The 26,288-nt window shown below is 44.4% G+C and overlaps 1 protein-coding gene across 3 annotated transcripts; it reads right to left on the bottom strand.

Moving 5' to 3' along the window:
• Positions 1-311: 311 nt before the first annotated feature.
• On the bottom strand, positions 312-20,236 carry susd6 (sushi domain containing 6). Of its 3 annotated transcripts, none has more exons than XM_023802226.2 (9): positions 19,926-20,236; positions 16,124-16,283; positions 12,682-12,873; positions 11,038-11,238; positions 4,674-4,865; positions 3,866-4,060; positions 3,635-3,773; positions 3,034-3,446; positions 312-2,699 (listed from the first exon to the last, which is right to left on the bottom strand). In XM_023802226.2, exons 2-9 carry the CDS (start codon positions 16,239-16,241, stop codon positions 2,674-2,676), a joined length of 1,476 nt encoding a protein of 491 aa, XP_023657994.1. In that variant the 5' UTR covers positions 16,242-16,283; positions 19,926-20,236; the 3' UTR covers positions 312-2,673. The 3 variants fall into 3 exon arrangements, with proteins under 3 accessions (XP_023657994.1, XP_072555341.1, XP_023657995.1); XM_072699240.1 differs by lacking the exon at positions 19,926-20,236 and adding an exon at positions 19,652-19,885; XM_023802227.2 differs by lacking the exon at positions 19,926-20,236 and adding an exon at positions 19,059-19,621.
• Positions 20,237-26,288: the final 6,052 nt, after the last annotated feature.

Here is a 26,288-nt window from a genome sequence, read left to right as displayed (position 1 = left end):
GAAATATGATTCCTAACACCTACTGACAAAGTGAACTGTAACATTTATACCTTATAGCTGAAAAGTGCACAAACCCATGGAAGTTCCAACAAATAACCCAAGTGCTTTGCTATAACCTTTGGTTATTATGAGTCATCATACCCAGGGACCATCGCAATCACTTGAATGCTTATATTCATTGTTTAAATGGTTTCCTTTTCTACAAATCTCAACCCTATCAGGGTCTTTCTGAAATTATATTGGTATTTCCTTATACTTTGTCTTTGGACACTCAAACATTAGATTAATACCGGATTTAAGCAACAAGACACTTTTCACACTTCAAAAGAAAACTTTAATTAGAAATAGATATATACAGCATATAATTAAATTAAACTTTATACAAATATTAAAATACTATCTTCACCACCATTTGCAATGTACAGTTTGGAAGTCTAAAACTGAAAGAACAAAAGAAAATATTAACAATCTGTACAAAGTATTTTTGCCCAGCTCCAATTTAGTCATTAAATCATTGCTTTGAATTCTTACAAGTAGCAAGTCCAGGTCTGTCTATCAGTGGCACAAAGGCTGGAGAAAAGAACAACCAAACGGGACTTTTCCTTTTTTTTTTTTTAGGAAAACAAGTGGACGTGGTGCCATACAACAGCACTATGGATGTGTATATGATCAAGCAAAACGCCACCCCCCCCCCCCCCCAAATAATTTTAAAATAAATCAAAAATAAATACAAATAATATCTTTAGGTGCTCAGGCTGAAATCTCCAGAGAGGCTTCTCACCATTGTCATTTCAAAAAAGCTTTGGGAAATAGCAGACATTATATACTCATGTCCATCTGTTTTCAGAAAGAAAAAATAAACTAAAATGTGCATCCATATGAAACAAAGACTAAGGCCATTAGGAGTCATTGGTGCTGTATTCCTGCCTGCATTTCGTGAGACCATCCAAGAAGCCGTGATGCCAACACAAAATTAATGTAGAAAACAGAAAATAAAAAACGAATCACTGTGCCAGATGCAAGTGAAAAAATACAAATAAAGACTGACAGAAACATATGCCAATCTGCTGAACCCCCTTGGTGAAGTCCCACGCCTAAGGAACCAGAGTGAGCGGGACAGACATCCCTGAAACCCAGTTAGCTCGTGGGAGGGGGGAATGAAGCACTTTTTTCCAGTTTGGAGTTTGCAAACCATTTTAACACAAAAATGGTTTGCAACTGGACTGAAAACACACACTGAGAATACAGACAGAGAAATCTTGACAATATGCAAGTACTGATGACTTGCCGGTGTTGTATTTCCAGAGGGAAGCATGAAAGAGAACTCGTTTCTGTATCCGAATCTGATTCTCTAATTTCTGTGCAGACACAATGTGAAATGGTAAAGATATCACTTCTCAAGAAGCCAGGCCAAATAATGACCTAATACAGCCAACACCACAGGACTGCTGTGTAATCATCTGCATAGCTGGAGATGCAGATAAATGTTTTGTTCAGACAATTTCTTGGATTTAAAGGATTTTTGAAGGACAAAAACAAGACACACTAAGAATGACCCCCTCGGCACCCTCAGACAGCATGCCTCCCTGTCATTGGGGATGGACACCAGTCCCATAGTTAAAATCCCGAATGAGACCAAACAGAATGATGAAGCCACTGGAACAAAGGACAGAGAATTGTTTTTCAGACTGTTTCTTTTAGGACAAACATTGACTGACTGGCTGCAGTTCTTCAGATTCTAACTGCGGCCAGAGGGGCCTAAACTCCTTGGTGTAAAAGAAGAGTGATAACATTTAAGGACTGACACGCACACATAGGTGCTGCTCACCACACCACCCAGAAAAGAGCCATAGCAACCAGCCTGGCTGGCAGCACTAGGCCTAGAAGGGCTCATGGGGACGACATCTTGCCGTAAATGGACATGGCCTGTGAGAAAAGGGTCAGCTCACCAAGCGTGACGTCTCACAGCTGTGTCTGCCCGCTTCTCTGTCCCCCCTGCCTGACCGCAGCAGCTGGGGAGGGGCGTGCGGGGTCTTATGCATCTTTCATCGCATGGTGAGGCTCAGGCGTGTCAGAGACTAGGCATGTGTGCGCATGCCCCAGAGCGTGTGGCAGGGGGCAAACACGACATAGATTACCAGCCAGCCAACAGTCTCAGAAAAGGGGCCTTCCAATATTTGAGATATAGATCACACCTTAAATGCAACCTTGCATTCTCTCGCCTGGAAGATTGTGGCTTCATCGCTGTGTGGCATGGGGGGGGACGGGGACGTGCTTAGCATCAGTGCTGTTTTTTTGCTTCCTTTGTGGTCTTTGCCTGAGGACAGCAGAGAGCCCCCTAAAAAAATGTGAAGACATACTGCAAGAAACCATACAAAATGCAAATGAAAGTATATACAATGCATCTGTGTGTGTGTGTGTATATATATATAATTTTTTTTTTAATATATATATATTACATACTTTTTGATGCAAGACCACTAAATGCCTGTCTGCTATAGGGGCTATAATGTTTATTTATTTTTTCCCCCTTGAAATTGGGGGGGGGGGGGCAAGGCAGGCCGTCCCCAAACTGCCAGCTTGGCTGCGTGCTTCACAGAGCGGCTGCATCAGGGTGGGGGTGGGGTGGGGTGGGGGGGTTGGTGAGCAGCCAGGAGGGTCCTGCCGAAGGCTTCAGGCTTCCTTCAGTAGAGGAATATCTGCAAGGAAGAGGGAAGGAAGGAGTATGTTTAGCTACAGTCTACAGAACCCTAGTCAGGTGCCCCCTGCTGGTCCACCACTGCACAGCAGACAGCTAACATCCCCTATGAGGGACCTATAGGTTCTGCATTTATTATGAATACATATACTATTATAATTATATTTATCCTTAATTATAGCTCAGGACAGGTGAACGCATATATAAACAAAGCCCTGGAATTTTTGCCCAGTTAATTATGCACAGTCAAATCACAAAGGGTCTTAAACAGGCAGCACTTCTTTGCATGGAGTATGCAGGCAGTGTTTCATCAGCAAGGTGTGAGGAGGGCATACCATCGGCACAGTCCTCCACAGAGGCCAGGGACAGCAGACTGTGCTGGTCGCTGCTGTCCGAGTCCTGGCGCTGGGGCCGTGATGCCTGCCCTGGGGACCAGGATGAGGAGGAGGAGGATGATGAAGACGAAGGCGCCTGATGGACCAGCACCATCTCGGAGTGCCGGGAAGAGGTGGAGGTGGAGGGGAGGTTGCATTCAGCCTGGGCAGCGGCGGTGGCCCCGTCCTCATCCTCCTGAGCAGGGGCCCCAGCTGCCTGAGGGCCCTCAGACAACACGATCTGCACACGTGACTCAGGGGGCGGAACAAAAGTGCCAGCGCTGCCGTACACAGCTTCCTCGTAGGAGGGCAGGGATACCTGGACTCCCTCCACCACGATGGACACGGGCTGGCCGGACACACCCTGCTCCCGGCTGGGGGTGGAGAAGAATGGGGGGTATAGCAAATGCAGATAATGAGCACCACCGGATGCCAAAGCAGGCCAGCTAGTCATGATGCAATGTCCGCTTCCACCCAAAAACCCGATATCACTGCAGCTCACTGCAGAGCGACGGGAACCCGGAGGCGGACTGAGGAGTCACGGCGGCTGTCTGGTTCTCACCGGCTGTGGTGGAAAGACTTCAGTTTGGGCTGCAGCAAGACAAACAGCACCACCAGGAGGAGGATGAGGGCCACAGAGCTGGCAGTGGAGGCTACGATGGAGAGTGTGGGCATGCCCAGGGGAGAGGGCACATCCTTCCCTGTGGAATGGAGGGTGGTGAGTGAGCTACATCTGGATGGCGTACACTTGGCCATCGTGGCCATCAGGGCACCAAGGTGTGGGCTGACTGACCTTGACTAAGACGACAGCTGATCTGCATGGGGGAGTCCCACTCCCCATTCTGGCAGGTGAGGTATTTGTAGTCCCCCTTCAGTGCATAGCCCTCGTCGCAGAAGTACTCGATCACGGTGCCCAGGGTCAGCCGGTGGCATGGTGACGGGTGACACATATAGCCCCCATTCTCAGGCTGGAAAGGCTGCCGGCACACTGCCAACATCACATATGGGAGTTTCAGTAATGATGCGACTCAGTACGCACACGCAAATGGCCATAAGACCTCCAGTGAACAGGCAGATGTATGTATACCTGACACTACTACACAGCCACTGTGACTTTTTTCCAGTCTGAAAATGACCAGGTACACTCACGAAAGGTTTCTGCCAACGTTTGACGGCCCTGTCACCACAGAAGGTGAGCCAGACATATACCTCTCAGATCTACATGCTCTCCACCCCCCCCCCCCCCACCCCCCCATTCTTTCTCGCTTAACAGGCTGAAGGCTTTGCAAAGTGACTTGACGCACCTGGAGAAAAGCAGTATTTCCTGGATTCCGCCCACAGCCCTACAGTCGCCCAGCCAGCGGTAGATGTTACCGTGCGGCGATGAGAGGGAGCCGTCTAACCCAGTTGATGGAACATGAGCCAGTCTGTGCTCTAAGGATCACCTTGAGCCACACTGCTAACCTGAGCCTGGTTCCCCACTGCATAACATCTTACTGATGCAGTACTAGAGAGGACCCTTCTTGGTAAAGAACCTGGACCTGAGGTTCCACAGCACTACTCCAATCATAATAAACACAGGCGTGATGTCATTGGCTCACCATCTGAGCGTACGCAGCTGGGAGGTTCAGAGGACCAGCGGCCCGAGGACATGCAGGAGATAACCGTGGGCCCATCCACAGTGTAGCCCTGGTTACAGCTATATTGTAGCACCGTGCCCAGGGGGAGGAAGCCCCGGTTCGTCTCTGTCAGGTTCACCCAGCTGTGCAGGACACTGGAGGGCTTTGGACATTCTGGGGCAGAGAGAGGGGATAGCAATACAAGTCAAAAACAAGTATTATCACTCAAATCTTAAGAAGTCTAACAAAGAGATTATTATTCCTGAAGAACAAAAGAAGTCTAATGACTTCTCATATCTTATCCAAGATAAACATTAATAAAGACATTGTGGCTTAAAGGACTTTTTCCAAAACACTAACATTATTTAAAACACGACCATTTAAAACACATACATTCATATCCAATCTCATGAACATCCACTGGAAGCCATTAAGTCACGTGACCTCTCAGAAATTCAGTCGTGTGAAAATCGGCAGCAGTCAGTCAATCTCGGAGCTTAGAGGCAACAGAAGCCATAAAACCAGTGATGACATTACAGCTGTGAGGAGTGACAACCTCATCCAGCACCCTGTGTTCTGCTGCCTTACAAACTTCACAGGACAGGAGCCCAGAAGCAAAGCTTTAGACATGTGGCAGCTCAGCCAGACGCCTGGGGCAGGCTCCGGTGAGGCCATGGCTGAGCGCTCCACGCCCCACCATCTGTCAGCACCACACACACACATACCGGCGTTGTTCACGTGAAGGCCACCTTTTTGGCCCATCAGGGCATGCTGGAGGAGCAGAGGTACTGGGGCCCTTGATACACACTTAACAGTAGAGACTTGTGGGATGATGTCACCAGGCTGCCGCTCTCAGACCAATGCTGAAATAGTGACTCCACTGTAGCAGTAACCATGACGGAAGAAGACAGAGGTAAGGAGCATGCACTGATTACAGTGTGTTGCTGCACCCACCACATGACAAACACTTCAGGGATGAGAACCAAGGAGCAGCCAAGCACCGGGTGATACCTCAGCACCACGCTAGTCCAAATGGACCAGTGTGAATTTGGCTGGAGTGCCAATGCTGCCACCAACGCCCAATTTTTCCCCCTGTAAGTTGGAGGACCTCCTTATAAGGCTGGATGTGGATTACCGTCATACCCAAGATGAAGCAATTGCAGGTTAAGGGCCTTGCTCAAGGGCCTAACAGAGTAGAATCACTCTGGGCATTCATAGGATTTGAACCAGCAACCTTCCAGTTGCTGGCACAGATCCCTAGCCTCACGGCCACCACTCCAATGGAATAAGAAGGGGAAAAAAAAAACTTGTATTAAATTAAAAACCCAAACACTTTTGACTGACACCAACAGAACATACTAGATCAGTGTCCCCAAGACAGTCCACGTTTTTGCTCCCTCCTAGCTCCCCACTGGGATGTGGACTATTTGGTAGGGAGCTCGGAGGGAGCAAAAATATGGACCGACTGTGGGCCCCTGAGGGCCAGATTGGGAAACACTGTGCTAGATGTTAGAGGTGGGGGGGGTGGTGCCATATTTCAGGCAGTAACCCAGATCGGTTCAAAGATGCCTAGCACAAGTACAGTTACTTAGATCACAAAACAGGACATTCCTACTTCCCCATAACCAAACCATAAAGCCGCGTCAAGGCTCATTACTGCTGCTCTTTCATCAAACATCTTGGAAAGAATGATCAGACTTCAGAAGTCATAAAAGCACACAGCAGTTTATAAGCACAATAAATATACACAAGAACAGACCTAGTAGCTCAGATTGAGATTCTATACAGAAAGGTAACATTCCAGGGGTGAATAAAAACAGTAACGGGCGACTACACATACAGGAAATACATGTCCTTTTCCAATACCGTGGGAGAGACTCCCTTCCAAAACAAGCAACTGCGTGTTATGACAAAAACGACCCGACAAAGGTTCCAAAAACTAAAAAGATTGGAAGGAGGAGGAGCAGGGTGGAAGGGATGCAGCAGCCGACAGAGCACCAGAAAGTCTTCCATTACAGCACACTCAAAATGCAAGTAAGGCTCGAGCGGTATGACGGTATTACGGTATACCCCAGTATTTAGAAATTACGAAGGTATTATTTTTAATGCTGTCAAAAAATACAGTCGCTCCTTCTATTAAACTGATACAGAGATGTGATATTGAGGAAATGCATTGTGCATTAGTGGTGACTGGAGCTTCACTCAAGATAAATTGTTTTTTTTTTTAAAAAGTCAGAATAATGCACATGGGGACTGGGAATGTGCATTGAACTGCTGGAGCATGTGTGGCATTTGTGAAAGCGAGCGTGCATGCGGCCACAGATGGGGCAGTGACAGTGATGTCAATAAAAGAAGGGCGACCTTCTTAACTCTCAAGCAAGGAGCTGTCTCTTCCTTTCCATAGTGCTCAGCTCCCAAACTGATGAGCCTGTTTAGGTTCTCTCTGATTCTGGAGTCTACAGTAGCCTATATGATTTACGGCTCTGTTTTTTTTTTCCCTTAAATACAGTTATATACCGTATTCTAGGGTGAAATGTCAAGAAGGTATGATGTGAAAAAATAGATGCCACCCGAGCCTAATGCACATCATGACACATTTATGAATAACTGACTTTTGTTGCTGTGAAGGAGACGCACACACATAAGCAAGCATGTAAATGAAGTTCACTGCATGGGTGGAATAGCAAACATACCATTTTGAGCTCCCGCACCCTAAGTGACACAGTAGAAATGATTACGCAGTCCAGTGTCAACAAATGTGAAGGAAACGTCAATGAAGAGGCGAGGGAAGTCTGAGATGTGACAAAGTGCGATGGGCAGTCCTTTTGGGTTTTTTTTTTTTTTAAATCTTAACATGTTTTTAACCTTCCTCGTTAGCCATAATCCCTCAGGTTTTTGGCCAAATCTGTCGGTTTTGTGAAAAAGAGCACGAACAAGCCAAAGGCTGCTGATCCACCCCTGAAAAAGCTCGAAGGTGGTGGACTCACCAGGTACAGTGGATGATTATTGCAGATTGTTGCACATCTAGAGGTGTGGTCATTACCCTACAGATAAACAGACTTAAATCTGTAGCATGGAAGTTGGGAGGCATAAGTATACATCATTTATTCTAATATTTCCTTGCATTACAATTCATGGGGACAGCTTTGGGTTTTTGGAGAAAATGCTGTTTGCATGAGACTAAGCATCCGGGGGAATGCAGAAGTCATTGTCTTCCTGTGAAATCGTGTGTGTAAACAGCTGGAAGCACATGACAAGGTACCAAAAATAACATAACGGGAAACAACATAAGCATGGCATGGTAAACAAATGGGGAAACCCAGAGGAAAAGGTATTTACAGTCAAGCTAAACTGTGAAACTACTAAGGATTGAGAGTGCTTCATCTCCACACACATGGTTTCTTTTACCAGAAATATCTATAGGAATACAATGCTTTGTCAATATCCACTGCCCATCGAATGGGAACAAAGGCCAAAGTTCCAGCCTTTCTTTAATAAATTTGAAATCTTTCAAAACAACCCAAAAGTTTTTCTTGAAAGGGCTGCCGGCATGTTAAATGTCACCTGTGTTGAGAGGACAGCCTGAGGCTGGCTACATTAGCCCACAGGTGTGTAGGACTCCTGAAAGTTTCTTTATTTTTACAGACATAAGATGACATATTCTATACCAGGGTTACCTCTGCAGGAATTATGAGCTTATTACAGAAAGCGGTGAAACCTGTCCATACATGCAGCTCATACATGCCTTTAGGTCATATTTTATGGAGTATTTCTTGTTAAATTCCAGCCAGTAGCTTTCAGTATTTATCACCGTAATGGTACAATAACTGTTGCCTGCACAGTATACAGCCACCATGCCCACTGCATTCCAAAGGTCACAGATCTACAGCTCGTGCTTAAAGTGGCAGATCACAGCTCACGACCTAAAAGTTGAATGCACCCATCTGCGTATGCGGTAGGAGGTGTCATACTGTCATGTGAGGCTCAAAGGAAAAAGAGCCAAGTGGGGGAGATGTGGGTTGAAATCAACGGGCGGCCCAGCCTGGGAACCACAGTGATCCCTGACCACATTTTTCCTTCCACACAGACGGCAAGGCTCAGATTTCAAGGCGAATTGAACCAGACAGGTCTCTCCATGCTCAGAACCATGACTGTCCCCCCCACTAGCTTGTTCTTCCCCTCAATTCATAATTACAAGCTGCTTGTTGAATGTCTCTTACCAAAGATGCATCACTACCGTCACACTGTACCAGACCACAGGGCACACTTGCTACTTCTTGGTAAATGACAGCTGTTATCAAATCCTGCAAGTTCAACTCCTCATCCTTTAATGACTAAGCCAGATGCTCAGTGCCAAAATGTAAAGGGGAAAAAAAGAAGAACTATTCTAGGGCTGGCAATGCAATTCTGCCCCATGTGGGTGTTGGAATGAGTGCTACTAACAGCCATACATGGTTCATAACCCTGTTAAGCTTCTGTTAACATGCAACCCGGGACATCCACGTGCACCCGGCTGCCCTCATACATGCAGATTAAACCCTGCTGCTGAGCGCATTTTTAAAGGAACAAATGTTCATTAACTAAATGCCCCAGTCACAGAAACAAATGCCCCTTCCCCCAACTCAGCTTACAAAGACAAGAACAGTGAATCTGCAGATCCAAATCCATGGTGGGGAGGCGAGGGTTTCTCCCCATGGCCCCCCATGGGCTGGCCTCACTGGAGCAGATGGGTCTTTGCTGCTCCTTCCATCTTCCTCAGCTCAGCCTCATGTCTAAATTCACACCCAGAGCCACTCCCCGATACCTCCCACTTCAAACAGCTGCAGTGCGTAAATGCCCCCCTGCTTAGTTTTGGCTCGGACAAAGGGTCAGGGCTGAGTGAGGCTGCTCCACCCCCACCAAATGTGAGACAATAGACAAGTGGGGGGGGGGGGGTGCTAGCGCTGCATACATTCAGCCCCCAGGGTATTCAAGGGATTGGCAAAGAGCAACCGTCAAGTCTGTTCTGAGGCCATAGACCACAAGCCGTGAACCATTCTTAGTGGTCCTTGACGACGTTAGCAGTGAAGGATGATGGTCCTCACTGACTTAATCTCCACTTACCTCTCCATCTACCGGTGTTGTTTCTACTACAACACCGGCTCTGAACTTCATCTGCAGCCCAGGAGCATGAGTTGGCACCAACAGCCCAATCCTATCAAGGAGTATCTCACTGCAATTCCCCCAATGCTACAAGACATTGATCAACTGCCATAAGAGGACATTCTTGTGCCATCAGTGAATGCAACTGGATTTGGTCTATAATGCCTGATTTTTGGCTGATGGCATCATCATAATCACTACCACCATCACAATGGAATGACAACATGCTTTATCCTCCATCTGTCTGTGTCAACTCTGCCAACAGCCACAGCGTGACAGTGTGACCGAATCCAGGCTGCCATGCCTTTATGTAACAGACTGTCACACGAAGAGAGTATCAGGACAGAGAGAGAAGATGGCATCAGAAATAGGATTCTGAAGGACTTGGAAGATGGATATGGTAAAGCAAAAGTGACAATTTCACCCAAACTCCACCGGCAACCTGACATTTTGAGAGTACCAAATTAATAGGCAAGTTTTGGCATAATGAAACACTTGTATGGTACACGGCAGTAAATTTCTGAAGGAAGGTCAGGGTCAAATTCATGAGAACGAACAATAAGGCATGGCTACAATAACATTCTTTTGACTGGAATGCAGCCGTACAGGCGATATTGAATGCCAGAAGCACAGCAAAATAAACAATGGCATGAATAAGATCAAAACAAATCTGGCAAAAGCTCTTTTATCCTGATCACAATGTTATACGCCTAAGACATGGAAAATGGCGAATAAAAAAAAAAAACTGCATGCTGAAAATCCCATCTTTTTAATTCCAAATCTCATTTACTCAGCAACAGAACGGTCTACACTTAATCAGGTAAAATATAACCAGACTATTCTTCGTAGAAAGGTTTCTCCTGAACTACAGAGGGCTAAGGTGAAGAGAACTTACAGCACTTAATTAGACTGCAGAGTACAATACAAGATCATTATAATTACCAGTGAGATGGTAATAAAAAAATTAAAACTTTGGCAGTTTGGCTGAACTGCGTGGAAGAGAATGTGCTGGAATCACAGAAAGGGTGAGTCAGGGACTAGTATAATTCAATTTTGATAACTTCAGGCCAACCTATGGCAGTGTCACATCCATGGAAATGTGGCCTGGGGTAAGAGGGCAAAAATAAATGAACCTGCGGCCTGTGGAAACAGCAGTGCTAATGGGTAAGAGCTACCAAGCAGCATGACAGCTGAGGTCACTGACCTTGGTCTGTGACTGCGCGACAGCTGATCTGCATGGGGGAGTCCCACTCCCCATTCTGGCAGGTGAGGTATTTGTAGTCCCCCTTCAGCACGTAACCCTCGTTGCAGAAGTACTCGATCACGGTGCCCTGGGTCAGCCGGTGGCATGGTGACGGGTGGCATATGTAGCCCCCATTCTTGGGCTTGAAGGGTGGCCAGCAAACTGCCAATGGCACACGAGACAGCTTCGATAATCATGGGCCTCCTCATATATAACGCTTTGGTATTGATGGAGATGCACACACATGTTAAAGTGCTCCAGATATCACGAGACCACACACTGCCAATTATAAAAAACAGGAAGATCAGCCACAAAAAGGCATTCGGCATTCGCTCGCACACACATGCAAAAAAAAGTCAGTGGAAAAAGGCGGCTTTGGTAACCATAGGACTAAAAAGCAGGGCATGAAAACATTTTCCCACAACTGCCTTGTTCAGAGCAGAGTTGCAGCTCCTTTCTGTTCGTCAGAAAGTGCAGCCATAACACAAAAAGGTTAAATAGTGTTTTCCCAGGGTAATTAAGAGTCGTCATTGTATTGCTTACGGGAAGCAAACTAAATTTAAATGCTCATAAACACCATATAATACTAAAATGCAGCATATCCCCACTTTTTTGTGATCAATGTAGAAATAATTTTTGAATTATTGAATGAAAGTTTGAATGAACTTAAAGAATAAAAATTTTACAGGGACACGCATTTTTTGATCAACTTAAGTGCTATAATGCTGGGCTGCACAATTAAAGTGAAGCAGTACCAGCCAGAAGACCAGGTTCCATCTTCTGAGGTGAATCTACTGAAAGATGGAACTTGCAGTCCAGACCCTCCAAGTATCTTCCGCCACGTCATGCATACCCGTGAGTTTGGTAACCCTCATGCCAGAAATCCAGAACAATCCAGTTTATTGAAGCAGGCAGAAACATTGCTTGTCACCTTTTAAGCTACTTTACTGGATTTCACCAGGATGAGATGTCTGCAGGTGCTACACTGGGCAATGTTTGAAACATGTTTGAATAATGTCTGGAGACTAGCTGGCTGTAAAGGTTATGGTAGAACATAAAAACACTGACAGGAAGTGGGCGTTGTTTTAGCAACCTGGTGTTTGTAGTGTTCAATCTAACAAACATCTTTAAAGATATCTGAAGACCAGCAACTGACCTGAGTAATATCTACATCCACCCAATTAAAAAGTAGTAAAAACTCTAGTAGCATAAATTATACTAATAGGAAGCAAAAAGATTTTCAATTATTATTCTGATGTAATTGTTCATTAAGCTACCGAACAGTACATATTCGTCTAAAACAGATTCAAGTTCCTACAAAAAATGTGACTGCAACATTGAGATTCCTCAAACCTTGCTACAAAATACACCATTGATCACACACAAGCGCTTCACTCGTGCCAAGTTAAACCATGCTGACAGCTCATGCATCTGCCCCCATGAGAAGAAATTCAGGAGGCAGAGTGTGGCAGCTTATAACCAGCAACGGCCGACTGAAATGAGCACTGACCCAGGAGTTCAATCGTGAGCTACAAAGGCGGTGTTGCCGTAACATGCATCATGACTTGGGGAAGGGCTGCGGGCAGGGGGACATTATTGGCTCACCGTCCGTCCGTACGCAGCGGGGCGGTTCAGAGGACCAACGGCCCGAGGACATGCAGGAGATAACCGTGAGCCCATCCACAGCGTAGCCCTGGTCACAGCCATACTGTAGCACCGTGCCCAGGGGGAGGAAGCCCCGGTTGGTCTCTGTCAGGTTCACCCAGCTGTGGAGGATGCTGGGAGGCCTTGGACATTCTGGGGCAGGGACAGGGAAGCTCGGTTAGCGATGCTTCCTCAGCCCCCACCCTCTGCCATGCAAAACTCAAAAAACAAATTAACAAATGTCCAACGCACTGCCAATGAGCACAGGAGGGTGCCGCTATATCTAGGGTGAATGACAAGGACAGTGACTGCAGCACGGAAGCCAGTGGGCCTCCATCACTGCCATAGCTATAATACATAGGTTTATGATTATATCTTTGTGGGGACTCTCCATTCATTCCTATGGAGAAAACTCTAATCCCAACATGATGACCTTAACTAGTCAAACAAAATATGAGACTTGTGGCATTTTTTGTTTTTTGAGTGCATTCACAGATCTTTGTCCCAACAATGTCAAAATGACATGTTTTTATCATACTGTGGGGGATATTTGGCCCCCACAATGTAATAAACATAACACACACACACACAGACACAGACACAGACACAGACACAGAGACACAGACACAGACACACAGACACAGACACAGACACAGACACAGACACAGACACAGACACAGACACACACAGCTGCCAAGCCCAGGGCAGCGCACTGTAGTTAAGCCAACACAAAACCAATACTCTGCCATCTATAAAAAGATGGAAAACTTCCTTTAAACTTCTCAGTTCATTCAGGTCACATGTGCGCCAACTGGAAAATGGGCTTCTTTCAGCAAGAAAATACAGAGGAGATGTTTTGTCTTGCCTCACTTGATGGTCAGACTTGCAATTTTAAAATTCTACCCTGGAGTCTAGCTCCAATCCTACAGCACAAGTCTGGAGACCTTACAGAGGACCCCTCACCAGTAACCAAGAAAACTTGTGGTAAAAACAGCCCACATCAGCCATATTACTTAACCCTTGCACAAATTTGGAAAAAAGCAGCAATGCAACATCACAGCAGTAGCACCTTCACGCCCATCCCCAGCCTTCCTGTTTTCAGTACACCACGTGAGAAGGTTCAGCGTGGCCTCCCCCACTGACAGGAAACCACACGCTTAGCTTTGTTTAGCTTTACAGTGATGCAGAGGGAAGGAACGGCTTCCCAAAGTAGTGAAATCGATCACATTTCAACCTTCTGTAGACAGCATAATAGTGTTTCTGGGAATTCCACCCTATTTCCATGATGTTTTCCTCTGGAACAATTCCATTTTGGTTCTCAGGAATTAACACTTTCCGTATTATAACATTTGACAGAACATAAAAGGTTTAATGGCAGCCCTGTTCCATTTCCATGCAGGCCTGAAAAAGGTAGTCAGGTTGCAACAACCAGCACCGAAACCCGGAAAACCAGGCATTCCCCATATGCCTGGGCTACTACGTAAAAAGGTTCAACCAAATATAATTGATTTTCTCAAAAACATGCCTCTAATAACGCAAGCAGTTACACAACCCACAAATGAAAGAATGAACAAAAATAACTTAATAATAAACCACATAATGCCAAAGGACAAACCAAAAAGGCCCCATGGGACTGAAAACATCAATAGTTAAACCGCAGCGAAAAAAGGCAGGGGAATAAGGATAGAAGGGAAATGGCAGAGAGAGCCTTGAAATGAGCATGGATCATAATTAAGGTTGAAGGCACAATGTGGCACTCAGACAAGCTGCTGTGCAGCAGAGATGCCAAGCACCACAGGTGTAAAGACTGCTCTCCCAGAGCCTCAGCTTCAAGATAAAAACCAGTCCCTTAAATGTGGTGTGTTCAGGGAGACTGCTGAACATCGCTTCTGTTGCTGAAATAACACCGCCTCTCGTAGAATGCAAACTGTTTGCACAAAGCAGGCCGAGTTTCACTTCCTACTTTGCAGAGAACACAGTGGGAGACTTTAGCAAATGAGCCCACTGCTCACAGACAATCTAGAAACTACCTTGAGCACAATGCAGATGGGCTGAAGAGGGGGCTTCTCTTTGAATAGCATAAGAACCTCCTTCCTACTGATCTCCTGAATAAAAGCATTGGGGCGTTTTTGAAGCGTATAAATATCCTTCTAAAAGAAAAGCTAGAAAGTCAAAAATACATGCCCACTCATTGGATTTCCCTACAACAAAAATGATTGGTTTCCAGAACCGCATTAAATGGTGTGTACAATGACGCAACGATGAGCTACCACTTATAAACAGGCAGGAGCCTGGGGCTTACAAATAAGCACTGTACAAATATAGGACAGCCAGCAATACTTCAGGTGTGTAAAATTAGTCTCTGGTCAGTGTCAATTGCAAGTCTGAACTTCCAAAAGCAAACAAAGCGACAGCATGACAGCAAAAATAGATGCCTGCGTGCTTCCTTCTTAGATCGGGCAGTGAACAACCTCATCCCATATCCTGTTTTCGGTTGTGTCTCTGAAGTCTGATGTTCACTTCCTGAGTAACCAGACATTATAAGTCAGCAGATGTACCCGTGGTTTGTTGCTGGGGGGAGAGGCAGAGACTGACTGTGGGGTTAGAGGTCACCAAACAGTGCAATAGTGCCATATGCAAGATGAACAAACAGATGAATGAACAGACCTCTTGCTTCTAGGGTTAAAATGCACGAAACAAAACCCTTGTGGGAATAAACACCTTAATCCACAATCGTGCCAAAACCATTACTGGCATCATATAAAAAGGCCTTCAGCTATGGTAATGCTTTGCTAACAGCTTTTGTCCTTGTCCAAGATATTGCAAGGACTGTGACTGACTCTATATATGGCTTAGGCCTCTCAAAGCCCTAGGCAGGCGTTCCCATCAGACACAGAGCCAGCGATAAAGCCAGATCATTCAGACCTTGTCTCTTTCATTCTAGCTATGCCCTTAGGACATGGTAGCGTAGAATCACAACCTCCTGACTGTCCATCCCGTATGATGCTACAGCATGCAGAAACAATCCCACCAAGGACACACAGGGCATCTTCAGCTCCTGGTTCTAGAGTGGAATCATACAGAGAGCCCGATGGAGGAGCAGCAGGAAGACAGAGCTAGGAGGACCTGAGGGGGAGGGGGGTCAAGTCACCAGCCCTTGTCAGGCATTGAGAGACAACCTCATCCCCTCCCACAATCTGTTCCAATCCAACATCGGCACACAGAAGGAAATCTATACACCCCTTCCGAACCAAAGCCATGTGGACGGTGGCTAAGAGGCTGTCGGTATTGGTTTTGAGGGGAAAACTGGGAAGCCCCCTTAGAGACTCAAACAGATTATGTTTCCTAAAGAGAAACGACGGCCTCATGTCCTTCGCATATAGTAAGAGCCTGGTAGCCTTACCTGAACCGCGACCAACAGTGGTAATGGCCAGTAGGACTAGCAGAGACCAGAGTGGTCTGTTGATGTGTCCGGCATGGACGTGGGAACTTGTTGCAGGCACTACCATTCCATTGCTCATCTTTTATTCCAGCTGCAGAACAGGAATACTTTATGGTGGAACCTGAAGGAGGAAAGAAAATGTTGGCATTTGGAAAGCTCTCAGATACAAAGCCCACATGCATACTTTCTCTCTCTGTCTCACTTTCCCCACCATCTGTCCTGCAGGTCCACCGAGTAAATGTTAATGCTTATTGGATTAAATGCACTTTCCAAGGCTGGCGTCCTGTGTTGCAATGGTGAATATCTCTCTCAATTAGGCTGGCTACAAACAGCCTATTGCTCTTAAGACTTAAGGTCAGTTATTCCACAAAGACACTGCGCTGGCCTCAAACTAATCCAGACAGAGCCTCAGTAAGAAAGCTCATGCAAAGAACAATAAAATCAGTCATATTTTCTATTCTCCTACTCCCCCATATGAACAGTCACGGTTTTCTGTTACAGTGGGAAATTAAGAAAGTTTCACAAGGCTGGCTGGTCAGAAGGGAAGGGGGGGAAGAAGAGGCAGGAAGTTATCAGCGATCATTTATGAAAAAAATAATCAATCAATCAATCAAAAAAAAAAATAATCCAACACCACATACTTCAAGATACATGCATTGGTCACCCTTCCTGATAATGGCTACTAGGTTGCTCCAATGATCTCACATTGAAAAGCCACAGCACATGGTAATTACAAGAAAATGGGATCCAGGTGCAGTTGCTTGTCTGAGAAGTAAGCTATTTAAACATCTCTACATTACTTCAATCCTGATGAGGCCTTCTGTTGAATTTCGAAATACAATACACCTACGCTTACAATAAATAAGTTTCATCACCCACCAATGACAAATGGTTGTGGAAAAAACACCTGACAAGGATCAACAGGCCCCCCACAGGGGTGGATATGTATCCCTCTGCAGAGGGTGTGAAGCAACCAACTGTGCTTGGAATAGGTTCTAAATTCTGCATTTACCAATCAGGATCTATCATGGGCAAGATCAGCAGTGGAGAAGGCCACTCCTAAAACTGTACCGAGTTCAGCTGAGTCAAGGATGTTATTCAATCTTAACATAATTATTTAAAACAATTACAAATATGCCTTTTTAATGAAAAAATTGTAATATTTACAACTTATTTTAAGTTTGTCAACACAAAGAAATCTCAAAAATGCACGTTATAGGAAGGAATTCATACAAGTTTAGAACCCGGTTACAAAAATGAAATACTTCTCATCTCTACCACAGCTAATTAATGAGAGACTCTGTATCAGTGAACAGTACAGCAGAGACATAAGGAAGTTACAGAGGTCACAGTTCCTATTTTATCAGGTTTAGCTTATAAAGATATCACACAAAAAAAAAAAAACTGCTGTACCAAGCACAAGAGTGAAAGAGTTCCAAAGATTTACCATGGATGGTAACTTGTTTGATCATGAATAATCAAAGAAAAAAGGAACCTTTGCACCAGTATGCTAGACTGACTGATAAAGTTCCTACGCAAGTAATTTTGTCCTTCTCTTTTTTTCATGTTTCTGCTTGTACACAGACGGGTTCCTGTACAGACTTCTCCAGATTTGTTCCAGAGGCCAATGTGCTCCACACCCAGATTTGGAATGACACAAAAGGCTGCGAAATGTTTCCTTGTTATGGTTCCAGGGTGGAACACACGTGATTCCATCACAGACCTGCCCTACCACAGACACTTAACCCTTACCTCAATAAGACCAGAGCAGCAGCACTGCCATCACTATAATGGCAATCATACATGCTTACCCTTCTCAGGAAGTGAAAAAATAATTTGCTGGGTTTTCAGCTTCAGAGGGAGAGGCGTTTAAAAAAAGGTACAACAAAACTCACAGCTAAAAGTACCTAGACCTCAAAGGGGAAACGGAGAGTAAAATACTCTGCTCTGGAACTGAGTGAGTTTTGGAAGTGAACAGCCACTATGAGATTGCTATCTGATAGGCTTGAGCCAATGCCCGCAGGTCTGTAGGGAGCCAGTTCAGCCCAGCAGAGCCATAAGATGGAGGCCTCCGCAAAGCTGTGAATAAAGGCCTTTTGTTGTGCTGCATTATGGCATGTTAGCCCCCGTGGGGTACCCTCTTCTCTGTTTTGCCATAAAGAGCAGTAATCTGAGGTGCTGCCACACGTATAGTGTGACTGAAGTCAAAGCCCTGAGTAGCACAGCCTTATTTGGCATGTTGGGGCTTTGCAGATTAGCGTCAGTACAGCCTGTGAGAGCCGACCGGTTCTGCTGTCAGAACATCCAAATCCTGCCTTTCATGCGGGATTATTCTGATCAAAATTTTATTAATTACAACCACCGGCAAAGCACTGTGAATCATCTTGAATCATCCCACAACAATATCACCTAGAAATATTATATATTAATTTGAGCATCGTGAACGACACTATATCTACCATTCATAACTCATTTCTATTCCATCATCCATAATTACTAGCAGTTCCTTCTGGATTACTAGAACATGTTCAACTGAAATAAACCACAAGCTGCTCTGACTGACATGAGGCAGTAAAATGCATTTAAATAAATCCGCAGTGGCACTGGCATAGTGTTGCTAGTCAGTCTGAAGAGAGGACAAGAGGAAAGAATAAAATGAGATGAAACCATTAACACACAGCTGATAAAAAATAAAAACAATAGTGCGACTCCAGTGCAAAATATACAAGGGTAATGAGTTTAAGATGCCTCACAGTGACAAAGCTACAATGAACAGCAGACACCAGGTGGACAGCATTTCTAACAGTTGGCAAAAGATCTGAAATAGACGTAGAATTTTTATTTAAGGCAGGAAACTCCTGAGGGAAGTCATGAGTCTGCGATCAGACTTATGTACCTTTCTGATATTGACGGGATGTTTCAAACGGTCAACGCTGGCCAGTTTGCTGTCCCTCAGCCCTGTAACTGAGAACCTAATGGACCAGCTCGCAAACAATAAATTCATTAAAAGACGATTAAAGCGCAGGCTTAGCAATCTGCCCGTCATTTCACTTATGCATATTGCGGCCTTGAATACTCAACGTCTGATGGTGATGTCCAGTACATGTAGGTGGCTGTCTCGCTACACAAAACACGGCTGCGGATCTCTGTTTTCGTGTTATAAAGCAGAAACGTAACCAATAGGCTACCTGTCAGTACTAATGGGAAAACAAAGAACCGGTCTGTTAACTGTTAAGGCACACAGCATCATTTAATCAACGAAGGCAGGATCCCCCGATATTCTACGACGGACAAAAGCAGACAAAAAAGCTAACGCTAGCCAACTAGCTAACAGTCACCCGGCTCGAACGTCAAGAAACGCGTTAACTACGTATATGCTACTAGCTCGTTAGCCCTGTATGCGGAACTAGTTTCGAACGTGACAGTTGTGCCCCCAAAACGGTAGACGACAAACATTTAAAGTAAGACGACAGGCAGTCTCCTACGTACCTTTATGCGGTATGGGCTTAAAGCAAATGCCTCGTAATAACGTGGAGATGATGGTTAAGTTAAATACACCATGACGCCGCCCAGTTAAAATAAGTTACAAAAAACTAAATTCACAGCCGACGGAAAATAGCGACATACCAACCCGGTCCCATATTAACTTCGGACAGACAGAGAGGGGAAAGGGCCTGTTTTTAGATCGAGGAAGAACAAGGAAAGACGGCAAAGGCTATGAGGCGGATAACTGTTAGTAAAGCGCTCCGTCTGGGCCACTTACCAACTCAACTGCCAGCTTCAGGGTCCCCCCCTCTCCTCGATTTACTTCCGAGACATGTACTTGGATTATCAGACAGACGGAAAATCGACACAAAATACCCGACGTGCCCTTTTTCCCCACAAAATAACCAAGCCTACTCAAGCCGACTGCTCCGGTCCCTTCTGCTAGCTAATGGCAGTATCGGAAACGGACAGCCTCCCGTTTGTCAGGCTCCAGCAGCTGCCTCGCTTTCGTTCGGTCTCCATGGGAACTGCCACGAGCCCGAGAGTACGCCAGTTGCGGAACTGGGGAGGGGGGACAGACGCACGGCGCGTAAAGGCTGTCGGCTGCTCCCTGACAGATCAGCTGACGGGTGGCTTTGCGCTGGCGCGGTGCCTGGCTGGGTGACCATAATGACGACGGGCTGGCCTTTGTGTGTGCGACAGATAGCATTATTTGCGTACACAGAGTGGAAAGCCTAGTTAGTTGGATTTAACTCATTCCTATCAAAAATGTCAAGTTAATTTTCTCTGAAATGTAGATTCATAGTTTAACTTTAGTTTTTAGAGAACACTAGGCGACACGCTTGTATATATTTATTTCTATCATGATGTGTCTTACAGTAACTCCATTGTTTTATTGAGAAACTATTTGCCACGTCAGTATCACACCTTCCAACTTAGGAAGGTATTATGTTTGGTATTTGGTAAATGTTTTCTCTCTACGAAGTCACAAATACTGTAGTTTAGTATAAAAATATACTTTATTGAATTTGTTCAGTTTTTCTCGTATAAACCGGATTACGCGAAGTGCAATGATAGATGACTGCTGCCACCTAATGGCTGATCCCGCAGAAGAATTTGCTGGGATGGTATGTACAATATTGTATAAAGCAGTGGTTCTTTGTCCCACAGCACACATTCATGAGGATGAAATTTCCAAGGCATTTTTTCCCCACACAAAACACTGACGCATGCATGCTCGTAAAGGTATAATATATTATTCATTAAAAGTATATAGAGGCTATATTTCATCTAAACAGACACAATAAAAATAGTAACAATAAAAAAGACTTAAAATCATATTTTAATATATATAATATTTTATTATCAGTTAGAAACAACTAGGCTAAATGATGTGTTGTTACAAAATCATGTTTAAAAAAACATTTTTATTAGGCTAGTTATTGTTCATTTTATTAATGTTAATTTAAGTGCTATAACACTATAATGCTTGTTTAGCCTACACTGGTTAAATTTCTGTTTAAGTGTTCAGTTGTTTTGTATTTCTTAATAGGATTCATAACATAAAAACTAGGGCTGCGAATAGATTAAATACATTTGACTAATTAATTGTACAACTTTCTATAATTTTTGTTTAGCAAACTTGAACTTTGAGGTAATTCTGTACCAAGCAGAGATACCATCTGCTGACCTTCTTGCAAACAAATTCTCCAAGAAAAGTGTAATACAAAGAAACAAAGGATGTGGTTCATTAAAGTCATTTCTGTCTGAGCTGGATAAGAGAAAGAGCAAAGTTGAAGACGTTTGGGGAAAAATACCAGTGGAGCTTTTTGCCAGTAAATGTTTCTGGTAATTTTTCACCAATATTCTGTTGTTTCCATTTCAGATGTAATATATGGTAACGATTCATAATTAATAGTTGGCTTTAATGACTCCTTCAATTATTTATTTTTCTATACCCTAAAAGTTCCTGTAGGTGTAATGGCCAGGTGTGAAATAATGGCCAGGTGTGAAATACTTAATAAATTTTATGAAATTGAACAAACATATATCTACAGTATATAATTATTTTATTAATTATGAATAACATTTGGAGTGCAAAATAAATTCTGCTGTTTGGAGACCATGTCTTGCAACCATTCGCTTTGGATATGGTGACCAATTTCACTTCATGTCTCTAATTCCATACTCTAAAATAAAATATGGATTAATCAAAATGGCAAATTTGATTATATTGGATTATATAGACTAATGAAGCAGCATCAGAAGGAAATAACTGAAGATGTCATAAGTCCGAGGTGTCTAGCCCTGGAGGCCCGGAGCCCTACACGTTTGTGGATTTCCCCTCATTTAACACACCCGATTCAACTACTTGCACCTCCTTGTGCTAATTACCACACAGCTCTTGAGCTGAATCTTTTATGGTGGATCAGGGAAAGAACTAAGCTACACAGGGCTCCGGCCCCCCAGGACTGGAGTTTGACACCCCTGTCATTAGTTGATGCAAAATATCAGGGGCTAGAATTATCCCCAATGGTGGTGTTTTATTTTGGCTATAATTCATAAACCATATCTAACTCATCCATAGAATTTGTTTTATTCTGGTCATAAATGGCAGCACTAGTGTTGCAGTGAGTTATTTCTTAGCCGGTGCTTCACACTTGTAAAACTAAGAAAACAGTGAAAATGGGGATAGAATTACCCAAACATACCCTACATACTATTCATTTCCAGAAATACATGCTGAATGTCAATGGTTTCAGAAAGGTTAAATGAACAGATGGTAGTAATCATCATATTATAGTTATCATATTATAAGTAGGTTTTAAAACCACGATTAATTGCACAGCTGTGTCACTTGTGTCACAATAACATGCATGTAACACCAGTCACTGGTGTCACAGTAACATCGACATTCTGATTAAAGTGGAAGATTTTTATTTTTTTTTTAATATGACTCCCCCATGTAGGGTGACCATGTGCAACTATTTTAAACCAATGATATGAAAGATAACCAGCCTTTACAGTGCATAACACCACTGAGCAAAATCTGCGACAAATGTATTTTTAAAATAAATTGCATATATTTTTATGTAGTACAATGTTAATGAAGTATATAGTAAAAATTATTTTGTTTATACAACTTCAAATATTATTTTATATAATATGGTTAGAATGGTTTCTTACAGGCTCTGCCTGCATTATATCCCCATGTCCCTTGCGTCCACCACATCCCTGGGAGAACACTGGTACTACCCAGATCAGAACATCTGTCGTCCTGGATTTAGTTCATAAACAATTAAACATGCCAGTGAATCACCATCAACTCAACCTCTCATGTATCTAAAGTCCTGGTTGATTCCAGAGCTGCAGGTAATTTCATTGACACTACCCTTGCTCTCAACCAGAACCTGCCCCACTGCACATCCGAGCCCTAGACAGGGTCCTGATGGGGGCCAGATTGATAACTCATCATACCAAACTCGTTACCCTCCAGCTGGGTCTGTTCCAGCAGGAAATAGGTTGAAATTTTCCTGACTTGCGACCCAGTTGTTTTGAGTCATCCATGGCTGTGCCAACATGACATGCAGGTTTCCTGGCTATCAAGGCATGGGACCCTGCCTGTTTCACTTCCTGCCTCCAGCTCCCTGTCCTTTCCAGGACATTTTCTGTAAAGCAAACACCACTAAACTTCCACCACACCGTCCTTGAGACTGGCAACGGACCTGCTCCTTGGTTCTGCTTTTACAGAGTTTACCCACCCACCCTTATGGAGCTTCAGGCAATGGAACAGCTCGTTGAGGAAGCACTCTGATCAGAATTCATCCAGCCTCCATTTTTTGTAGAGAAGAAGGGTAGTTTAGCCTGCCTCTCATAGCCACTGTGTTGGAGCAAATTCGAGCAGCTAGTATTTTACGAAGTTGGACCTATGCAAAGTGTATAATCTAATTCACACCCAGGAGGGCGATGAATGGAAGGTGGCATTCGTAACCACCCACAGGCAAAATGAATATCAAGTTATGCTGTAAGGACTAGCTAATGCCCCAGCAGTGTTCCAGTCATTGATGAACACCAAGATATGATTGACTGAATCCTCACCATATACATGGACAACCACCTTATTTATTCATAGATGCTGATTGAACATATTCACCACGTCCGATAGGTGCTCCAACGACTTTGTGATCTCTCACTGTTCGTCAAAGCAGAAAAGTGTGAGTTCCACATCTAGTGTCTATCCTTGCTGGATTATACCCTCACTTCTGGTACTGTTTAAATGAAACCCTGGGAAGACTTCAAAGGTGTCAAATTGGCCTTTACTAACCTCCAAGAAAGAGCTGCAAATTGTTGTTCTGCTTTGCAAACTTCTACACAAGGTTCATCTGCGCACAGCCCTGACCCGTATATCTCATAAACTCATCTCGTAGAATTCAGCCTTCCACCAACTAAAGAAAGCATTCATGCAGGTTCTCATCCTCCAACAACTGAACCCTGATCTCCCTTTGCTTCCGATATGCTTCCAGTATTGGGGTGAGGGTCATATTGTCACAGCACATAGGTACAACTCCCAAGCCACACCCATGCTCCTTTTGTTCCCAGATGTTGACCAAAACGCAGTAGAATTACAAAGTACAAAACCATTCAAAAGTTCAAAAACGCTCAAAGTGTGGAGGCATTGGCTTTGGAGACTTAAATATCCCTTTCAAGGACTAGCCCTATGTCAAGTTTTCTGGGCCATGTTCTTTGACAACAGACAAATTTTCAGAAATGTTCCAAAAGTACCCTCTCCCACTGAGTTCACTATAATCATGTTCACGGGCGTCACTCACAACCATGTGAGTGATCCTGGCCCTTGGTTCACTTCTCGTGTCTGGTGGTGTCACCACTGAGTTAGTCTTCTGGCTGCCACCCACAAAACAAATGGACAATGTGAGTGGCTTAACCATGAAATTGGAAGATTCCCCCACTTGTATAATATAAAGGTCTCTGGAGGAGCAGCCAAGTATGGGAAGCTGATCACGTCCACCTGACCCGAGCGGTACGCCACCTGTAGGCCAAAGTGGATTGTCATTGGGTTCTGTAAGGCACAGCTCCAGTCCTCCATCTCCACCTCCACAACCACGCTCCCCTCTTCACTGTTTCAAATCGCCTAAATATTACCACCTGCAATTCATTTACGTTTTCCATGATTTCCCCCGTGCATATAACCCTGTCATTCCCCACATTTCATTGCGAGGAATTGTCCCCATGAGCTATTACTGAGCCTTCCATTATCTCCCTGTACTTTCCCGAGTGCTTGTATCTCCTTCAGTGTTCTTCTGTGTGCATGTGATTCCCAGTGCCCATCCCAGTAAGCGTGATCCCCTGATCCACTCCCGGTGTAAGTAGGTATCTCTGCTTCCCTGTTTTGGCACATGTGCCCGCCTTTGCCTTCGTAACGTACTTTTGACTCCACCTCCCATCTCTTGATTCTGCTTCACGGCTGCTCTACATTTGGATCCCCGAGGTCCCCATATTACATATATCCGTCAGCTAGCACAAGCTTACACACCCAACCTTGATCTAACCATGGTCTTAGTAATCCAACTGCAGTCACACATAAAATAATTGATCAATATTTTATAAAGATTGTAAAATGGAAATGGAATGAAATACTCTAGTTTCTGTTTCTACAAACACCCAGCATGCAAAAATATAAAAACGTGGCTCAGTTTTTCAGTTATACTGATTTGTGATTTGTTGTATAGTTTTTACTTTCTGAATGCAACATTCTTAGTTTCTTCAGGTGAAAGAAAAGACTCCAAAAGCTGGGTGTGGCGCTAAAAGACACATTTTTGAAGCCTTCAATCCCACATGTGATGGACTGATTGTGTGTCAGTAGCCCAGTTAAATCATTTTTGTTTTCTTGCCTAATTATTTTTCTGGCTGAGACCAGATGAACCAGGTTTAAGAATACATGAGCCAACAATGAGCCAAGATGTTCTAGAAATGTTGATGTTCTTGGCTTGCAGTAAATCATCAGTTGCAGACCAAAAGGAGCAATTTCTGGCGGATAGTGAATCCATCCATATATTTTCTTTACTTGCTTGTCCTGTACCCACAGACCAAAAGCATCCATCCATCTTCCAACTCACTTATCCTACTGGGTCACAAGGGGTCCAGAGCCTATCCTGGGAGCAATAGACACGAGGCAGGGAACAACCCTGGACAGGGGGCCAGCCCATTGCAGGGCACACTCACACACACCATTCACTCACGCATGCACACCTATGGGCAATTTAGTAACTCCAATTAGCTTCAGCATGTCTTTGGATTGTGGGGGGAAACTGGAGCACCTGGAGGAAACCCCATGGGGAGAACATGCAAACTCCACACACGTAATCCAGATGGAGACTTGAACCCGAGTCCCAGAGGTGCAAAGCAACAATGCTAACCACTGCACCACCATGTCACCCCAGACCAAAAACATCCTAAACTGAACTGGAATTTCCAAATTCCAGTGAAAGTGTGTGTGTGTGTGTGTGTGTGCGTGCGTGCATGCGTGCGTGCGTGCATTGAAATGAATGAGCGGTCCCCATAAGGACATGTTTACCCTACATGTGCGTGAGTGCGTGTGTGTGTGTTGGGTTGGCGCCCCATC

Source organism: Paramormyrops kingsleyae, chromosome 14, assembly GCF_048594095.1.
Source record: "Paramormyrops kingsleyae isolate MSU_618 chromosome 14, PKINGS_0.4, whole genome shotgun sequence".
Taxonomy (NCBI): Eukaryota; Metazoa; Chordata; class Actinopteri; order Osteoglossiformes; family Mormyridae; genus Paramormyrops; species Paramormyrops kingsleyae.
This window is presented reverse-complemented; position numbering and strand designations above follow the sequence as displayed.